The sequence below is a fragment of the Bos taurus genome, chromosome 15, assembly GCF_002263795.3.
Source record: "Bos taurus isolate L1 Dominette 01449 registration number 42190680 breed Hereford chromosome 15, ARS-UCD2.0, whole genome shotgun sequence".
In the NCBI taxonomy this organism is placed as follows: domain Eukaryota; kingdom Metazoa; phylum Chordata; class Mammalia; order Artiodactyla; family Bovidae; genus Bos; species Bos taurus.
In genome coordinates, this window is record NC_037342.1 from 17155787 (window position 1) to 17175211 (window position 19425).

Below are 19425 nucleotides of genomic sequence, written 5' to 3' on the forward strand. Positions count from 1 at the left end.
TGAATACAGGAGGGTAATTTATGTAACAGTAATTTATGGAAAAACAGGATCTTGGTGATTATTTAGTCACCTGTTTAATGAACTCGTAATGTTATTTGACTGCTTAAGGAGACTCTATTTCACATTTTGTGTTATAGGAGAGAAAAACAGCATTCAGATCACAGGAAATAATGATCATCTCTATGTCATGCTTGCCAGGTTGATTTTTGTTCCAGTGATATGTTTTAAGGGGACTGATAATCAAACAACCTGTACATTCAGAGAAGACTGAGCAAGATAGTAAAACATCTGAAAACCATGTCCCATGAGAAGGAACAGCAGAAAGTGGGGATTTGAGATAAGACCCTGGAGATGAGACTGGAAGAAAGAATTCGTCTTAAAATTAATAGACGTGGCAGGGAAATGTGGAAATATATTTTCTCTGAGAACAGCATTTGAACCATTTTGTAATAAAGCACATTTGGTTTCAGCATAAGAAAAAGCATTCAGACAAGTAGAGTGGTTCGAATGAAATGGGAAATGTAAAGTAGTGAGTTCTTTCTCTTGGCATTGACTTATCTGTCAGGGGTGCTTGCAAGCAGAAGTGTTTTAATTTTTGTTGCTTTCATTTGTTTTGAAATTTCTCTTACCCCTAAGCCCCTGGGACGATTTCTTTCTCTCACACTAAATAGCTGCCCACACACACCCTTCTGAAGAGTTTCTGATGTATCTACCTAAGGGAGTAAAATGATCCCTAAGAAACTATGACCACCTGTATTTTCTACATCTTTCAAGTCACCTGCATAAAGAGCTCCCATGTTTTTAAGCCATATTATTGCAATTTGACTTAAGAAAAGACTGGAATGAGAGGTAAATTTTAACTGACTTCCACAATTGTCCATGTGGAGTTTCAGTTAAAAATTGTGCTTCTATTAGATCCTATTTGAGCAATTTCCTAAATATTATATAAATATGAAAAGCCCTATTGTACATACATTAAGTGAACAAACGCCAAAGAATATGTTTTGTTTTTCCTCATATGTGTTTCTTCTATTTTTTAACACCTTAGATTGGGAATCTCTCTTCAGGCTTGCCTTCTGCAAATTGTTGGCTACAGAAACCTTATTGCAGATGTGGAAAAACTGCGCAGAGAATCCTACGATTCTGATAATCCCCAACATGAAGAAATGCTTTTGAAGGTCAGTCCTTGAACACATTTCAGTTCTTCACTTAGGTCAGCTGTTTGTCAAGCCCCTACTGTGTGCTAGGCACCGGTCTGGATGTGGGGGAAACCAGGGTGAATATGACACGAACACTGAAATAATAGGTAAAACCTACTTTTTCTTGCTAGTTCAGATGTTGAAGGTAAATTTTTCAGTAGAAAATCCATGTGAGAAGTTAAAGCCAATTTTCATGTGTGATCTAAAAAGGCATGAGAGGTGATTTATATGGCCTCTCACATTTGGCTCAAGTTTAGATTATTTAGAGCTTCCCTGGTGGCTCAAATGGTAAGGAATATGCCTGCAATGCACGAGGCCTGGGTTCGATCCCCAGGTTGGGAAGATCCCCTGGAGAAGGGAATGACAACCCACTCCAGTATTCTTGCCTGGAAAATTTCATGGACAGAGGAGCCTGGTGGGCTACAGTCCATGAGGTTGCAAAGAGTCAGACACAGCTGAGCAACTATAATACTTTCACATTCACTTAGATTGTTTAACTGTGTCGAAAACCAATAGAAATAGCATTAGTCAAAGAGTGACCTAGGATTTCCACTTATGGCTTTTAGTAGACGTCAAAGAAGATGAAGTTGGTTTCTGCTTCCACAATAGCTCCCTGGGGAAATTACCGAAGATCTTAATGAGGATTATTTATTCATGTAACTTGGAGAGTATTAAAGAGTAGGTAAAAGTTTATATATGGTGTATTAAAGCTGTTTGAAGAATAATATGCAGTTTTAAACACTCCTTCTTGGCTGTCAAAGCAAAATCTTCAAAATCTTATCTGATCTGATACTATATTATGACACATCAATAAAACTTTAAAAAATGAAGACAAGTCTTTAGAACTATTCATCTGAAATGTTTTATAAATTCATTTCTGAAAATAGATGCTCTTTAAGTTGGAGTGCTTCTTTGTCCTTTCCTAGAATTCAAAATGGCGGTAATGAAATTGGAAGAAAACATTTGTTTAGCCGCTTTAACTTATTTCATTGAAAAATGTAAATAGAAACTATAATTTGAAAAGTGTATCCTTTTGTGATTTTGTGTGTAGTATATATTTTTGTGTATGTAAATGCTTAAGCAGATGACTCATTTATCCGTACTAATTAGTGCTAGATCTGATGTCAGTCATTAAAAGTAACAATAGTTTTATTCTTAACAATAGTTTCTTCTTTTTCTCCTCTGCTTACTTTTAGCTACTTAGTGGCTGAGCTTCATCTCTTTGGTTAGTTTTTTCCTGTGTTCTGCTAGGGATAGTCAACTTTAATTAAAGGAACTCAAAGGTGGGAAATAAGAGGTGATGAAAGAGAAAAGACATGTTGTAGTTAACGCACTGGCCATATGCTCCTGAGCAGTTCATTAAAATGACTAAAATGCCCTCTGAATCAATGACATTTGGGTACCTGATATACATCATCTTAGTTGATCTGTTGTTTGTGTCCTGGCACACAGGTTTTCAGCAAATACGAGTGAATGAATGAATTATTGAAGTCATAGATACAGATCAAGAACTTTTATGATACAATTTGAGTATGTCAGTGTTATTTTTATAGTCATAACTATACGAGATAGGCAGGGGGACGATTTTTGTTGTTATTTAGTAGCTAAGTTGTGTCTGACTCTTTTGTGACCATGCGTACTGTAGCCTGCTAGGCTTCTCTATCCATGGGTTTCCCAGACAAGAATACTGGAGTAGGTTGCCATTTCCTTCTCCAGGGGATCTTCCTAACCCAGGGATCAAAGCTGTGTCTCCTGCATTGGCAGGTGGATTCTTGATGGTCATTATCTTAATTTTTTTCATCATTAACTTTATTTAAAAAACTTTTTATAGAGGTACTGTTGATGTACAGTATTATGTTTCAGGTTATACACAATGAAAGTGAAAGTGAAAGTGGCTCAGTTGTGTCCAGCTCTTTGAGACCCCATGGACTATACAGTCCATGGAATTCTCCAGGCCAGAATGCTAGAGTGGGTAGCCTTTCCCTTCTCCAGGGGATCTTCCCCACCCAGGGATTGAACCCAGGTCTCCTGCATTGCAGGAGGATTCTTTACCAACTGAACTATCAGAGATGCCCTAAATAATAATTCATATTTTCAAAGGTTATACTCCATTTACTTATAAAATATTGGATATATTTCCTGTGCTTTACAAAATATCCTTATAGCTTATTTTATATATAGTAGTTTGTACCTCTTAATGCCCTACCCTTATCTTGCCCCTCCATGCTTCCGTCTCTCAACCGGTAACCACCAGTTCTCTATATCTATGATACTTGTTTAACGTTTTATTTACTAGTTTATTTTTTTAGGTTCCATATGTAAGTGATATTGTGTAGTATTTTTCTTTCTCTATTTGATTTATTTCACTTAGCATAATATCCTCCAAGTCCATGGGGCTGAATCCCATTGTATGTATAATATATATACCATGTCTTTATCTGTTTATCTGTTGCTGGGCACTTAGTTTGCTTCCGTATCCTGGCAACTGTAAATAATGCTGCTTTGAACATTGTAGTACATGTATCTTTTCAAATTAGTGTTTTCAGGTTTTTTTGAACATATATCCAGGAGTGGAATTGCAGAGTCATATAGTAGTTCTACTTTTAGTTTTCTGAGAAACTGCCATACTGTTCTCAGTGGATGCACCAATTTATATTACAACCAACAGTATACGAAGGTTATCTTTTCTCTACATCCTCACCAGCATTTTTTCCTTGTGGTTTTTTTTGATGATCGCCATTTTGACAGGAATGAGGTGATTTCTCACTGTGGTTTTGATTTGCATTTCTCTGAGGATTAATGATGTTGAGCATCTTTTAATGTATCTGTTGGTGAAATATATGCCCTCTTAGAAAAAAATGTTTATTCAAATCTTCTGCCTATTTTTAATCATATTTTAAAAAATTTTATTGCAGTACAGTTGATGTGCAATGTTATGTTAGTTTCTGGGGGCTTCCTAGGTGGCTCGAGTGGTAAAGAATCCCCCTGCCAATGCAGGATACTCAAGAGACAATAGCTTCTGGTGTACAGCAAAGTGATTCAGTTTCATACACACACATATACATATTCTTTTTCGTATTCCTTTTCATTATGGTTTATTACAGAATACTGAACATAGTTCCCTGTGCTGTACAGTAGGAATTGTTGTTTATCCATTCCATATTTAATAGTTTGCATGTGCTAATCCCAGATTCCCAATCAATCCCTCCTTACCTACCCTCTTGGCAACCACAGATCTGTTTTCTATGTTCTGAGTCCATTTCTATTTCATAATAAGTTCATTTGCATCACACTTTAGATTTCACGTATAAGTGACACCATATGATATCTGTCTTTCTCACTTACTTCCCTTAGTATGATTATCTCTCTGTTGTTGTTCAGTCAGTCAGTCATGTCTGACTCTCTGCGACCCCATGGACTGCAGCATGCCAGGCTTCCCTGTCCTTCACCATCTCCCAAAACTTGCTGAAACTCATGTCCATTGAGTCAGTGATGCCCTCCAATCATTTCCTCTGTCTTCCCGTTCTCCTCCTGCCTTCAATCTTTCCCAGAATCAGGATCTTTTCCAATGAGTCATTTCTTCCCATCAGGTGGCCAAAGTATTGGAGCTTCAGCTTCAGCATCAGTCCTTCCAATGGATATTCATTCAGGACTGATTTCCTTTAGGATTGACTGGTTTGATCTCCTTGCTGTGATCTCCAAGTGACTCTCAACAGTCTTCTCCAATACCACAGTTTCTGCAAATGGCATTATTTCATTCTTTTTTATGGCTGAGTTGTGTTCTGTTTTTATCCATTCATTTGTCAATGGACAATTATGTTGCTTCTATAACTGGGCTGCTGTAAATATTGCTGCTATGAACATTGAGGTACAGGTGTCTTTTCAGATTATACTTTTGTCCAGATATATGCCCAGGAATGGGATTGCTGGATCAGATGACAGGTCTATTTTTAGTCTGTTGAGGAGACGCCACAGTGTTTTCCACAGTAGCTATACCAGTTTACATTCCCACGAACAGTGTAGGAGGATTCTCTTTCCCCAACACCTCTCCAGTGTTTGCTGTTTGTAGATGTTTTAATGATGGGCCATTCTGACCAGAGTGAAGTGATATCTCATTGTGGATTTGATTGGCACTTCTCTAATAATTAATAATGTTGAGCATTTTTTTTCATATGCCTATTGGCCTTCTCTATGTTTTCCTTGGAGAAATGTCTGTGTAGATCTTCTGCCTATTTTTTGGTTGGGGTTGTTTGTTGTTTTGTTATTGAGTTGCATGAGCAGTTTGTATATTTTGGAAACTGAGCCCTCGTTGGTTGCATTGTTTGCAAACATATTCTCCCAGTCCATAGATTGTCTTTTCATTCTGTTTATGAATGCCTTGGCTAGGGAAAAGCTTGTAAGTTTGGTTATTCCCTGTTTATTTATTTTTTCTTATATTTCCATTGCCTGGGGAGGTTACTGGTGCTGGACTTTGTTTATTGAGAGGTTTTTTTTTGTTTTTTTGTATTACTGATTCACTTTCATTACTGGCAATAGAACTGTTTATATTTTCTATTTCTTCCCCATTCAGCCCTAGGATATTGCACTTTCTAGGAATTTGTCCATTTCTTCTAGGTTGTTCATTTCATTGGCATACAGTTGTTTACAGTAGTCTCTTACAATCCTTTATGGGCTTTCCTGGTGGCTCAAATGGTAAAGAGTCTGCCTGCAGTACGGGAGACCTGGGTTCGATCCCTGAGTCAGGCAGTCCCTTGGAGAAGGAAATGGCAACCCACTCCAGTATTCTTGCCTGGGAAATCCCATGGATGGAGGAGCCTGGCAGGCTACAGTCCATGGGGTCACCAAGAGTCGGACACGACTGAGTGACTTCACTTCCTTCACGATCCTTTATGTTCTGTGGTGTCAGTTGTACTTACTTGTTTTTTTCCTTGTTGAGTCTAGCTAAAGGTTTATCTATTTTATCTTTTCAAAGAACTAGCTTTTAATTTCATTGATCTTTATATTATTTTCTTTGTCTCTATTTCATTTATTTCTGCTCTGATCTTTATGATTTCTTTACTTCTACTAACTTAGGTTTTTGTTTGTTCTTTTTTGAGTTGCTTTAGATGTAAGATTAGGTCTTTATTTGAGATTTTTCTTGTTTCCTGAGGTAAGGTTGTATTGATATAAACTTCCCTCTTGAAACTACTTTTGCTGCATTCCTGGGTTTCAGATCATTGTGCTTTCATTTGTCTCTAGGTGTTTTTTTACTTTCTCTGATTTCTTCAGTGATCCATTGGTTTTTACTTTTATATTACTGGCCTCCATGTGTTTGTGTTTATTGTAGTTTTTCTTGTAGTTTATTGCTAATCTCGTAGCACTCTGATTACAAAAGATGCTGGATATGACTTCAGTTTTCTTAAATTTTTAAGGCTGACCTTGTGGCCTAGCACGTAGTTAATCCTGGAATATGTCCCATTGCTCACGAGAGTAACGTATATTCAGCTGCTTTTGAATGGAATGCTCTATAAATATCAGTTAAGTCCATCTGCTCTAATATGTCATTTAAGGCCTATTTCCTTATGATTTTCTGTCTGGATGATCTGTTTGTTAATGAAAGCAGAGTGTTAAGCCCCCCACTATGATTGTGCTACTGTTGATTTCTCCCTTTATGGTTGTTAGTATTTGCCTTACATATTGAAGTGCCTCCTATATTGGATGCATACATGTTTACAACTGTTATACCTCCTTTTTATACCGGTCCCTTGATCATTATCAGAGAAGGCAATGGCAACCCACTCCAGTATTCTTGCCTGGAGAATCCCAGGGACGGGAGAGCCTGGTGGGCTGCTGTCTATGGGGTCGGACAGAGTCGGACACGACTGAAGTGACTTAGCAGCAGCAGCAGTAGCTTGATCATTATGTAGCATCCTTCTTTGTCTCTTATAACAGTCTTTGTTTTAAATTCTATTTTGGCTGATACGAGTATTGCTACTCTAACTATCCTTTGATTTTCTTTTGCGTGGAATACTTTCTTCCAATGCATCACTTTCAGTCTGTATATATCCCTACATCTGAGGTGGGTCTCTTGTAGACAGCATATATAGGGGTCTTGTTTTAGTATTCACCCAGCCAGTCTGTGTCTTTTTATTGGCACATTTAACCCATTTACATTTAAGTGTATTCCTATATCAGTTTTCTTAATTGTTTTGGGTTTGTTTTTATAGGTCTCTTTTTTCCCTTCGTCTTTCATTTTCTTCTCTTGTGATGACCATCTTTGGTGTTGTGTTTGGGTTGCTTTTACTTTTCTGTGTGTATCTATTGTAGTTTGGAGGTTTGCTGTTCCCATAAAGTTGTGCTGTAACAGTTCATCTATTTACATGGTTTTTTGTCTGTTTGTTTTGTTTTGTAAATTGCTAGTCTCTTTCCCACCTAGAGAAGTTCCTTTTGTTGCATAGTTGATCGGGTGGTTCTCTTAGCTTTTGCTTGTCTGTGAACCTTTTGATTTCTCCATCAAATCTGAATGAGAGCCTTCTGGGTAGAGTATTCTTGGTTGTCGGTTCTTCCCTTTCATCCCTTTAAATATTTTGTGCCACTCCTTTCTGTCTTGCAGAGTTTTTCCTGAGAAATCAGCTGATAACTTTATGAGAGTCCCCTTGTATGTTATGTGTAGTTTTTCCCTTGTTGCTTTTAAGATTTTATCTTTGTCTTTAATTTTTGTCAGTTTGATTACTCTGTGTCTCATTGTGTTTCTCCTTGGGTTTGTCCTGCCTTGGACTCTCTTCTATATCTTTGTTAACCATTTCTTGCATCTTCTAAATCTTTGCCTCCATTTTCCCCCAACATCCTGTATCATCTTCACTAGCATTATTCTGAATTCTTTTTCTGGAAGATTGCCTATTTCCACTTCATTTAGTTGTTTTTCTGGGATTTCATCTTTTTCTTTCCTCTGGAACATAATCTTCTGTCTTTTCATTTTGTTTAACTTTCTGTGATTGTAGTTTTCTTTCTGGATGCTGCAGGATTTCAGTTCTTTATGCTTCTGTCTGCCCTCTGGTTGACAAGGCAATCTAAGAGGCTTGTGCAAGCTTATTGATGGGAGGGACTGGTGGCTAGTAGAACTGTCTCTTTCTCTGGTGGGCAGGACTGTGCTCAGTAAAACTTTAATCTGCTGATGGGTGGGCCTGCACTCCTTTTCTGTCAGTTGTTTGGACTGAGGAACCCAGCCCTGGAGCCAGAGGCTCGATGGTGGGGCAAATGGTGGCCTCTAGGAGGGCTTACACCAATGAGTACTTCCTAGAACTTCTGCTACCAGTGCCCTTGTACACACAGTAAACCGCAGCCACCCCTACACCTCTTCAGGAGACCCTCCAACACTAGCAGATAGATCTGGTTCTGTATCCTTTGTTCACTGCTCCTTTTCCCTGGACTCTGATGCACACAAGACTTTGTGTATGCACTCTAAGAGTAGAGTCTCTGTTTTCCCTAGTCCTGTGGAAGTCCTGCAGTCGAATCCACATTGGCCTTCAAGGTCAGATTTCCTGAGCAGTCCTATTCCCTTTGCCTAACCCCCAGGTTGGGAAGCCTGACGTGGGACTCAGAACCTTTGCAACAGTGGGAAAACTTCTATGGTATAATTGTTCTCCAATTTGTGGGTCACCACTACACTAATATGGAATTTGATTTCATTGTAATTGTGCTCCTCCTACCATCTCATTGTGGCTTCTCCTTTGTCATTATACATAGGGTGCTTTTTTTGGTGGGTTCCAGCATCTTCCTTTTGATGGTTGCTCAGCATTTAGTTGTGATTTTGGTTCTTTTGCAGAAGGAGGTGAGCACACGTTCTTCTGCTTCACCATCTTGAAATTATCTCCTGCTTTTTTTTAATTTTTATGATCTAGTAGGTTGATTATATTTCCCAAACTTGGAGTAGTGGCTTTTTGTAGGAGATATCCTATGTGTCCCAGCAGTAAACTTCCCTCTCTTTACCTGAGCTTTATGTTTTAGGGATTCCCCCTGTGAGAACTGCAAGGGTTCTTCTGTTGTGGTGGGCTGACTATGTGGGCAGTATGGCAGGCTTGTTAGTCACCGATCCCATTGGACCAGCTCAGGAGGCAGCTGCTGCAGAATCCTGGGTAGCCCTGAGGCTAGTACTGGCACACTGGTGGGTGGAGTACAGATCTAAGGATCTGGCTACAGGACCCAGGGGGTCCTGGAGCTGGTGTCAGATTGCTAGTGGATGGAGTCAGTTCCTGATACAGTTGGGTGTAGGGTCTGGAGCATCCCAAAGCTTGTATTGTTAGCCTGCTAATAGGTGGGGCCAGAGCCTAGCTGGTCCCAGTGCAGGGCCTGGCCTACTGGTAGATAGGCCATGTATGTAGGCTTGTGACTGTTATCTGCTCCCTGGTGGGTGAGGCTGCTCTAGAGGCTAGAGAAGGTTCCCTAGAGAGCAGGGCCAGAACCCAGGTGATTCTTAGACTGATATCTGCTTGGTAATTGATGGATCTGGATTCTTGGTTCTCTGATTAGAAGGGCCATATTCCAGAAGCAACTGTGGGTTTAAAATGTCATAAGGTCACCTAGTCTGCTGGTGGGTGGGAGCTCTGTCCCCATCCAGTTAGTTGCTTGGCCTGAGATGTCCAAGTGCTGGTGCCTACAGTGTTCTGGGCCAGAGCAGGGGTGGGTCCTCTGTCTACAATGGTGCTTGCCAGTACCATTGTCCATGTGGTAGAATGAACTCCTCAAAATGGTAGTCATAAGAGTCTGTATTCTCGGGGTGAGCTGCAGTTGCCTTCTGCTGCCCTAGAAGACTCTGCAAGATCAGCAGGTAGGTCTGACCCAGGTGCCTATCAAATTAATGCTTCTTCCCTCAGGCCCACTGCATGTGAGATTTTGTGTGTGCCTTTTAAGGGTGAAGTCTCTATTTCCCCCAGCCCTTTGGTAATTTAGAAAGAAAAACCCCACTGACCCGCAAAGTCAGATACTCTGGGGGCTCATCTTCCCAGCACAAGACCCCCAGGCTGGGGAGTCTGATGTGAGACTTAGACCTCTCACTCCTTGGAGAGAACCTCTGCATTTCTAATTATTCTCCCATTTGTGGATCACCCACCTGGAGTATGGGACATGACTATATTGCAACTCCACCCCTTCTACCTGTCTTGTTATTCCTTCTGTTAATCTTCAGTTGTAGAAGATTTTTTTTCTGGTAGATTTTGGTCTTTTTCATTGATGATTTTTCTGTAAATAGTTGTGATTTTGATGTGCCTGTAGTAGGAAGTGAGCTCAGAATCTTTCTACTTTGCCATCTTGCCCAATCTTGGTTTTCATTACTTCAGAGATAAGCAAACTAAAGTATGTTAGTCCAGTCTCCGATTCACACAGCTAGTGAATTACAAAGCTATGGCTGTCTCCCTCTATAATAGGCACCTTGAGGAAAGACATATTTTCTACTCTCAAATGGCTTGTAATCTAATTTGGGAGGTGCTCTACATCTTCAAAAGACACTAAATCTTATCCATAGAGTGTCTCTAAGTTCAGTTCAGTTCAGTCTCTCAGTCGTGTCCTACTCTTTGTGACCCCATGAATCACAGCACCAGGCCTCCCTGTCCATCACCATCTCCCAGAGTTCACTCAGACTCACATCCATCGAGTCAGTGATGCCATCCAGCCATCTCATCCTCTGTCATCCCCTTCTCCTCCTGCCCCAATCCCTCCCAGCATCAGAGTCTTTTCCAATGAGTCAACTCTTCGCATGAGGTGGCCAAAGTACTGGAGTTTCAACTTTAGCATCATTCCTTCCAAAGAAATCCCAGGGCTGATCTCCTTCAGAATGGACTGGTTGGATCTCCTTGCAGTCCAAGAGACTCTCAAGAGTTTTCTCCAGCACCACAGTTCAAAAGCATCAATTCTTTGGCGCTCAGCTTTCTTCACAGTCCAGCTCTCATGTGTCTCTAAAATACCTCTCAAATGATTCCTGTTCCCACTGCCTTATTTTAGCCATCATTTCCAACTTGAGCTATTAGAATAGCCTTTTAATTCTGCCACTAACTATTAGCCTTCTCCCTTCCATCTTCTAAAATACCACTGGAGGGATTATTTTCATTGTATTCTCAATTACAAACTTCAGGTTTTCGGTGTCTGGTAGAAGAAAACCAGAAGGCATCTTCACATGCATTTTGGACCCTTTCCAGTTTATTTCTTTAAGCTATTTCTCCTTTATCCTATTATGTACAGCTCCCCCATACTCTGTCATTCACCATGACCCAGATTAAGCCATGCCATCCAACTGTGGTACCCTGTTACCCATTACTCTCAGAGTAGAATCTGGCTCATTTTTTTAAAAATGTTGTTCATTGAGTTTTGAAATCTTTTCTAGCAGATTTAGGCATAGGATCTTTATTGTCTTCTTCAGTTAATTAAAATTCCGTAGCTGATAATAATAAAATCAATAATAAGATGTTCCTTGAGTGTTTAATATGTGTCAATTGTTAAAGTAAAGGTTTTATAGCATTATTCCATTTAATTGTCACAATAACCAATATTGGTATTATACCCATTTTGCAGATGAAGAAAATTGATATTATTCTCATTTTTCACATAGTTAGAAAGGGCTTTTAATTCCTGCACTAGGCTATCTCTCAAGGGAGAAACTATGTCTTGTTCATATTTGTTATTTCCAGTGGCTGGCCTGTGGTTTATGTTTAACTTATTGAGCTTAGGTTTCTTCATCTTTAAGATGGATAATAATATCATTATTATCTACTTCACAAAATTGTTTAGAGCTAAAGTAAGCACACCAAAACTTGTAGGTCAAAATCTGGCCTGCCACCCATTTTTCTAAGTAAGGTTTTATAGGAACACATCCATGCTCATTCATTTATGTGTTGTCTATGGCTGCTTTTGTACCCCATTGAAAAAATCAAGTAGTTGTGGCAGTGAACTTATGGCCAATAAAGCCTTAAGATATTTGCTGTCTAACCCTTTACAGACAAAGTTTGCTGACCCTTGGTTTAGACGCTTGAGTGATATATTGCCAAATTATTTAATTGCTTTCATGTATATAAACATGCTGCTGCTGCTAAGTCACTTCAGTTGTGTCCGACTCTGTGCGACCCCATAGACGGCAGCCCATCAGGCTCGACCGTCCCCAGGATTCTCCAGGCAAGAACACTGGAGCAGATTGCCATTTCCTTCTCCAATGCATGAAAGCAAAAAGTGAAAGTGAAGTCGCTCAGTCATGTCCAACTCCTAGCGACCCCATGGACTGCAGCCTACCAGGGCTCCTCCATCCATGGGATTTTCCAGGCAAGAGTACTGGAGTGGGGTGCCATTGCCTTCTCCATATAAACATAGGAGACCAAAGGAGACCATTATCAGTGGTTCTCCTTATAAACCATGAAAAAGAAATCTGAGGCTTCCCTGGTGGCTCAGCAAAGAATCTGTCTGCCAGTGCAGGAGACACAGGTTCCATCCCTGGCCCAGAAAGATGCCACATGTCACAGATCAACTAAGCCCAGGCACGACAACTACTAAGCCCATGTGCTGCAGCTATTAAAGCCCATGTTTCTAGAGCCTCCACTCTGTAACAAGAGAAGTGACTGCAATGAGGAGCCCAGGTACTGCAACTAGAGAATGGCCCCTGCTCACCACAACTAGAGGAAGAGCCCAGCAATGAAGTCCCAGAACAGCCAAATAAATAAAATTATTTTAAAAACCCAAAATTATAAAATTATTTTAAAAAGAAAAGAAAAAAACCTTGATTTTTATGGTTGTTTAAACATAGGCTGGGATACAACTGATTAACATCACTTTACATTGATGTAGCACTGTCCATATGCGTTACTCAAATGGACATTCCTATTAAGTGTTTTCTAACCAAGTTAATAGTAAAGGCAAAAATTTAGGTGGATTCGTGTACTTAACAGAAAAAATATAACCCAAAATTAAAAGGTCTGATCATAGAGCTGCTTCTTCTTCAGTGGATAGATAGACAAATGCCCTTGCTCTTTCTGTTCTGTGGCAGACCAGAGACAGGGCAGAAGTGTTCAAATACGCTTGCAATAAAGTCTGAATGCAAAGAGGAGAGAATTAAACAGAGCACAGGATGATGGACTGACTCCGCATGCAGCTTTCACATCTCTAGCTTGTCATCTGCACAAGAATGACCCTTCTAACCCTTGTCTCCTGCAGTTGGCAGGTGGCTTTGTAATCATTCTACTCTCAGTAGTACAGCCTTAGATGGCTAGACTCATCAAAGCCCCTCACCAGAGGCCCACCACCTTAGTTAAGATTTCAGTCAGCTTCCAGGCGCAAGAAATGACCTTACCTTTCAGAGCTACCCTGCTGCCTCCTGTTATTTTTCTGGGAAGAGCTTATCTATCAGAGGAGAATCCAGTAGGCAGTTACTCAAGCATTCTTACAGGAAATGTACAATTGGTAGCACTTCATGTAAGTGGTTTAGCATAATTGACTTTCATTTTCCATGAAAGTGACACGTTAAGAAATTAAGAACACTTTTTAGCCATTAATCTAGTCTGTTGTGATATACTGAATTATTAAAATGGAATTTCTTTTTTAAATTTATTTTTAAAACATTTTATCACTCAAAGCTTTTACTTTCCCAAACCAAGTATTCTCCAAATGAAGGAAGTTTATCCTTTAACTGTAGAAGTGAAATGCTTGCTGTTGGCATTTTATTCCACTCACTTGATCAAACCAGGTATTTTTAAACTGTGTAGGGCCTTGAGATTACTTCCAGATATTGTTCAAGTGAATATGATGAGCTTTGCATTCTGTTTTTGTTTGCTTGGTTTTCACTGTGGCAGTAACCAAATCAGTTCCCAGAGGATTTTTTTTTTAAGGAAATCTTTTCTCTCAGTTTTTTGTACTTTTCCAGTGAATTACAACATTTTGTCTTTGGATGAATAAACAGCACTGGCAAATTCTTATATGGGCAATATAAAAAGAGATTTCTGGGGGCTTCCCTGGTGGCTCAGGAGTAGAGAATCCACCCACCAATGCAGGAGACACTGGTTCGATCCCTGACTTGTGAAAATCAGAAATATGTCAGAGCAGCTAAGCCTGTTTGCCACAACTATTGAGCCTGTGCTCTAGAGCCCAGGAGTGGCAACTACTGAGCCCATGTGCTGAAACTACTGAAGCAGTAGAGCCCATGTTTCATAAAAAGAGAAGCCACTGCAATGAAAAGCCTATGCATTGAAACCAGAGAGTAGCCCTGCTTGCCACAACTAGAGAAAAGCTTGCTGAGCAATGGAGAACCAACACAGCCAAAACTAACTAAATTTTAAAAAAAAAGAGAGAGTTTTTTTATATCAGTTTGATATTTTATTTTCAAGCATGATAGATATACTTTCTTTTCTCTGAAATTTTTTTCTCACCCTTTAGATTGAATTTACCTGTTGTGCTAAAACATAAAATATTGTATCACTTGAATAATAAGTAATTTTGCATTCATGCCTAAAAGAACTTTGATGAATTACAACTCTTTTTGTTAGTATTTCCTGTCATTGGACTTTGCTTTATACTATGTCAGATGTGATATATACAGTTCCCTTTAAGCTTTAAAATCCATATAACATAGAATTAGCAATTTAGAAGGTGAATTATGTCTTAAATAGTAATAAGAAATTTTATATTTCTGTTTATACTTGTCTATAATGAAGATATAACATGAAATATTATTAATAGCCTAAAAAGTAAATTTGGCCTAAAAGTAAATTTACATACCCATCTTCATTTACTAGAAAGAACTAATATTTTGAACATTACATGTTTATACAGTTGTGGGTCTCAGTCTTTCTCACTCTCTCAAGTAATAATACATTCTGAGTTTATTTTTCTATAGGAAGTTTAAAAAGTACAACCAGTTTCTTAAGCAATAAAGAGCATAATGTCTAGAATTTATATCTGTCCAGTAAAATGCAATTGATCATAAATTATTTTAGGTAACTCTTAACAATGATAATATCTTTTTGAGGTTTATTCATGAATGTTATTGATCTTTCTTTTTTATTTTTTGTTGTTGCTTAGTCGCTCACTCATGTCTGACTTTTTATGACCCTGTGGACTACAGCATGCCAAGCTTCCCTGTCCTTCACTTTCTCCCAGAGTTTGCTCAAACGCATGTCCGTTGAGTTGATGATGCCATCCAACTATCTCATCCTCTGTCACCCTTTTCTCCTGCCCTCAATCTTTCCCAGCATCAAGGTCTTTTTCAGTGAGTCAACTCTTGGCATCAGGTGGCCAAACTATTGGAGCTTCAGCTTCAGCATCAGTCCTTCCAGTGAATATTCAGACTTGATTTCCTTTAGGATTGACTGGTTTAATTCTCTTTGCTGTCCAAGGGACTCTCAAGAATCTTCTTTAGGACTGCAGTCCAAAAGCATGAATTCTTCGGTGCTCAGCCTTCTTTCTGGTCCAGCTCTCACATCTGCACATGACTACTGGAAAAACCATAGCTTTGGCTAGATGGACCTTTGTTGACGAAGTGATGTCTCTGTTTTTTAATATGCTGTCTAGGTTTGTCATAGCTTTTCTTCCAAGGAGCAAGCATCTATTAATTTCATGCTGCAGTCACAGTCCACAGTGATTTTGGAGCCCAGGAAAATAAAATCTGTCACTATTTTCACTTTTTCCCCCATCTATTTGCCATGAAGTGATGGGAACGGATTCTATGATCTTAGGTTTTTGAATATTGAGTTAAGCCAGCTTTTTCACTCTCTTCGTTCACCTTCATCAAGAGACTCCTTTGTTCTTCTTCGCTTTCTGCCATAAAGGTTGTATCATCTGCATATCTGAGGTTATTGATGTTTCTCCCAGCAAATTTGATTCCAGCTTGAGCTTCATCCAGCCCAGCATTTCACATGATGTTCTCTATATACAAGTTAAATAAGCAGGGTGACAATATATTTTTATTTTTAATTGAAGTGTAATTGCTTTACAGTGTTGTACAACCACATGAAATAGCTCTAAATGTGCACATATCCTCTCTCTGTCGAGCTTCCCCACCACCATCACACCCTCTAGGTCATCACAGAGCACCATGCTGAGCTCCCTGTGTTCTGTACCAACTTCCCACTAGCTATCTGTGTTACACATGGGAGTATATATATTCCAGTGCTTCTCTCTCAATCCATCCCACCCTCTCCTTCCCCAGCTGTGTCCACAAGCCCATTCTCTACTTCTGTGTCTCTGTTCTTGCCCTGTAAATAGGTTCATCAGTACCATTTTTCTAGATTCCACATATATGTATTAATATATGATATTTGTTTTCCACATTCTGACCTACTTCACTTTGTATAACAGGCTCTAGGTTCATCCACCTCACTACAACTGACCCAAGTTCATTCTTTTTATGGCTGAGCAATATTCCATTGTATAGATTGTACCACAATTTCTTTATCCATATTCTGTCCGTGGACATCTAAGTTGCTTCCATGTCCTACTTATTGTAAATAGTGCTGCAGTGAACATTGGGATACATGTGTCTTTTTGAATTATGGTTTTCTCAGGGTATATGCCTAGTAGTGGGATTTCTGGTTCATACGGTAGTTTTATTCCTAGTTTTTTGAGTAATCTCCATACTGTTCTCCATAGTGACTGTATCCATTTACATTCCCACCAACAATGCAAGAGGGTTCCCTTTTTCTACATTCTCTCTCGCGTGTTATTGTTTGTAGACTTTGTGATGATGACCATTCTAGTGGGTGTGAGGTGATACCTCATGGTGGTTTTGATTTGCATTTCTCTAATAATGAGCGTACTGAGCATTTTTTCATGTGTTTGTTGACCATTTTCTGTGTCTTCTTTGGAGGAATGTCTGGTTAGGTCTTCTGCCCATTTTTTGATTGTTTTTCTGATCCTGTGTTGCATAAACTGCTTGTATAGTTTGGAGACTGATCTTTTGTCAGTTGTTTCATTTGCGGTTATTTCCTCCCATTCTGAGGATTGTCTTTTCCTTTGTTTATAGTTTTTGTTTATAGTTTTCTTTGCTTTGCCAAAGCTTTTAAGTTTAATTAGGTCCTGCTACTTTATTTTTGTTTTTGTTTCCATTACTCTAAGAGGTGGGTCAAAAGGATCTTGCTGTGAATTGTGTCAAAGAGTGTCCTTTTTCCTCTTAAGAGTTTTGAGTTTCTGGCCTTATATTTAAGGCTTTAACCCATTTTGAGTTTATTTTTGTGTATGGTGTTAGAAGGTGTTCTAGTTTCATTCTTTTACATGTAGCTGTCCGATTTTCCGAGCACCACTTATTGAAGAGGCTATCTTTTCCCCATTGTATATTCTTGCATCCTTTGTCAAAGCTAAGGTGCCCATAGGTACGTGGGTTTATCTCTGGGCTTTTTCTCTTATTTCCTTCGTCTATATGCCTGTTTTTGTGCCAGTACAATATGCCTTGATGACTAGCTTTGTAGTATAGTCTGAATTCAGGAAGATTGATTTCTCTACCTCTATTTTTCTTTCTCAGGGTTTCTTTGGCTGTTCAGGATCTTTTGTGTTTCCATAAAAATAGAGAAATTTTTTGATCTAGTTCTGTGAAAAAATGTCATTAGTAATTTGATAGGGATTCCATTGAATCTGTAGATTGCTTTGGGTAGGATAGTCATTTTCACATATTGATTCTTGTAATCCAAGAACATCTTTCTTTATTCAACTATATGATGCTTATTTATTCTTGTCCCTGTTATTCAATGAAAAATGAAACTCAAGTCAGTTCACTTTCTTTTTGTTAACAGTGCTGCTAATAGTTTTGCTATAAAGTTAGCTAATCATTTCTGAGGACTTGACTAATGCATGACCTCAAAATTATTCCTTTTCTTCCCTTCCCTTTATTCTCTTACATGTTTTTGAAGATTCCAAAACACTTTTGTAGAAGATTTTGTGTATGTCACTTCATGGGAAATAGATGGGGAAACAGTGGAAACAGTGGCAGACTTTATTTATTTGGGCTCCAAAATCACTGCAGATGGTGATTGCACCCATGAAATTAAAGGACACTTACTCCTTGGGAGGAAAGTTATGACCAACCTAGATAGCATATTCAAAAGCAGAGACATTACTTTGCCAACAGAGGTCCATCTAGTCAAGGCTGTGGTTTTTCCAGTGATCATGTATGGATGTGAGAGTTGGACTGTGAAGAAGGCTGAGCGCTGAAGAATTGATGCTTTTGAACTGTGGTGTTGGAGAAGACTCTTGAGAGTCCCTTGGACTGCAAGGAGATCCAACCAGTTCATTCTAAAGGAGATTGGTCCTGGGTGTTCTTTGGAAGGAATGATGCTAAAGCTGAAACTCCAGTACTTTGGCAACCTCATGTGAAGAGTTGACTCATTGGAAAAGACTCTGATGCTGGGAGGGATTGGGGGCAGGAGGAGAAGGGGATGACAGAGGATGAGATGGCTAGATGACATCACTGACTCAATGGATGTGAGTTTGAGTGAACTCCAGGAGTTGGTGATGGACAGGGAGGCCTGGCATGCTGCGATTCATGGGGTCGCAAAGAGTCAGACACGACTGAGCGACTGAACTGAACTGCACTGATACACACATATACACATAAACCTATCACTGACTAGGAACTAAAACAGAAAGATTAAAAACACTAAAATATACACAAGTATACATTCCATTGCCTTCAGATCAATGATATCATCACATGTCATTCAGCCTCTGGAAAATTCCACTGTATTTTTATGAGAAGATGAGAGTGAAAAGACAACTGACCTCTTAGTTCTATTACAAAATAATTTTTGCTTCCCCGGCTTCCTGGAAACATCTTAGGCTCCCTCGAGGAGTCTTTCAGTCATACTTTGAGAGCTATTGTCATAGATAATTGAAAGATAATCAGATCTGCAATTGTAATATACTTGCATATATTCAGATTTCCAAAGTTCTTCTTAATAGTGTAGTTTACTAAATTTTAGCCAGTAAGAAATAGTATTGTATGTGTGTATATTAACAAGCTAATTTTTCCCTTGTCTTCAGTTATGGAAATTCTTGAAGCCCAATACTCCACTGGAGTCCCGGATTTCTAAGCAATGGTGTGAAATTGGTTTCCAAGGTGATGATCCTAAAACAGATTTCCGAGGAATGGGACTTTTGGGACTGTACAATTTGCAGTAAGTAAAATGAAGAATGGTTGAGCTTTAAAGTTATGTCTGGCCTCCTTATATAGAAATGTCAAAGTTGAGTTATTAGTCCTAGAAGCTACTTCCCAGAAGACTCCAAGTAAACA

General features: G+C 39.1%; 1 protein-coding gene across 1 annotated transcript in view; it reads left to right on the top strand.

Annotated features, from left to right (window-relative positions):
• Positions 1 to 19425, top strand: part of ELMOD1 (ELMO domain containing 1) — a gene marked incomplete at its 5' end in the record, with an annotated part of 60304 nt that overhangs the window by 19190 nt on the left and 21689 nt on the right. The window contains 2 exon segments of the mRNA NM_001078108.1: positions 1049 to 1178; positions 19176 to 19309. Of these exon segments, the coding sequence (NP_001071576.1) occupies positions 1049 to 1178; positions 19176 to 19309 (264 nt within the window).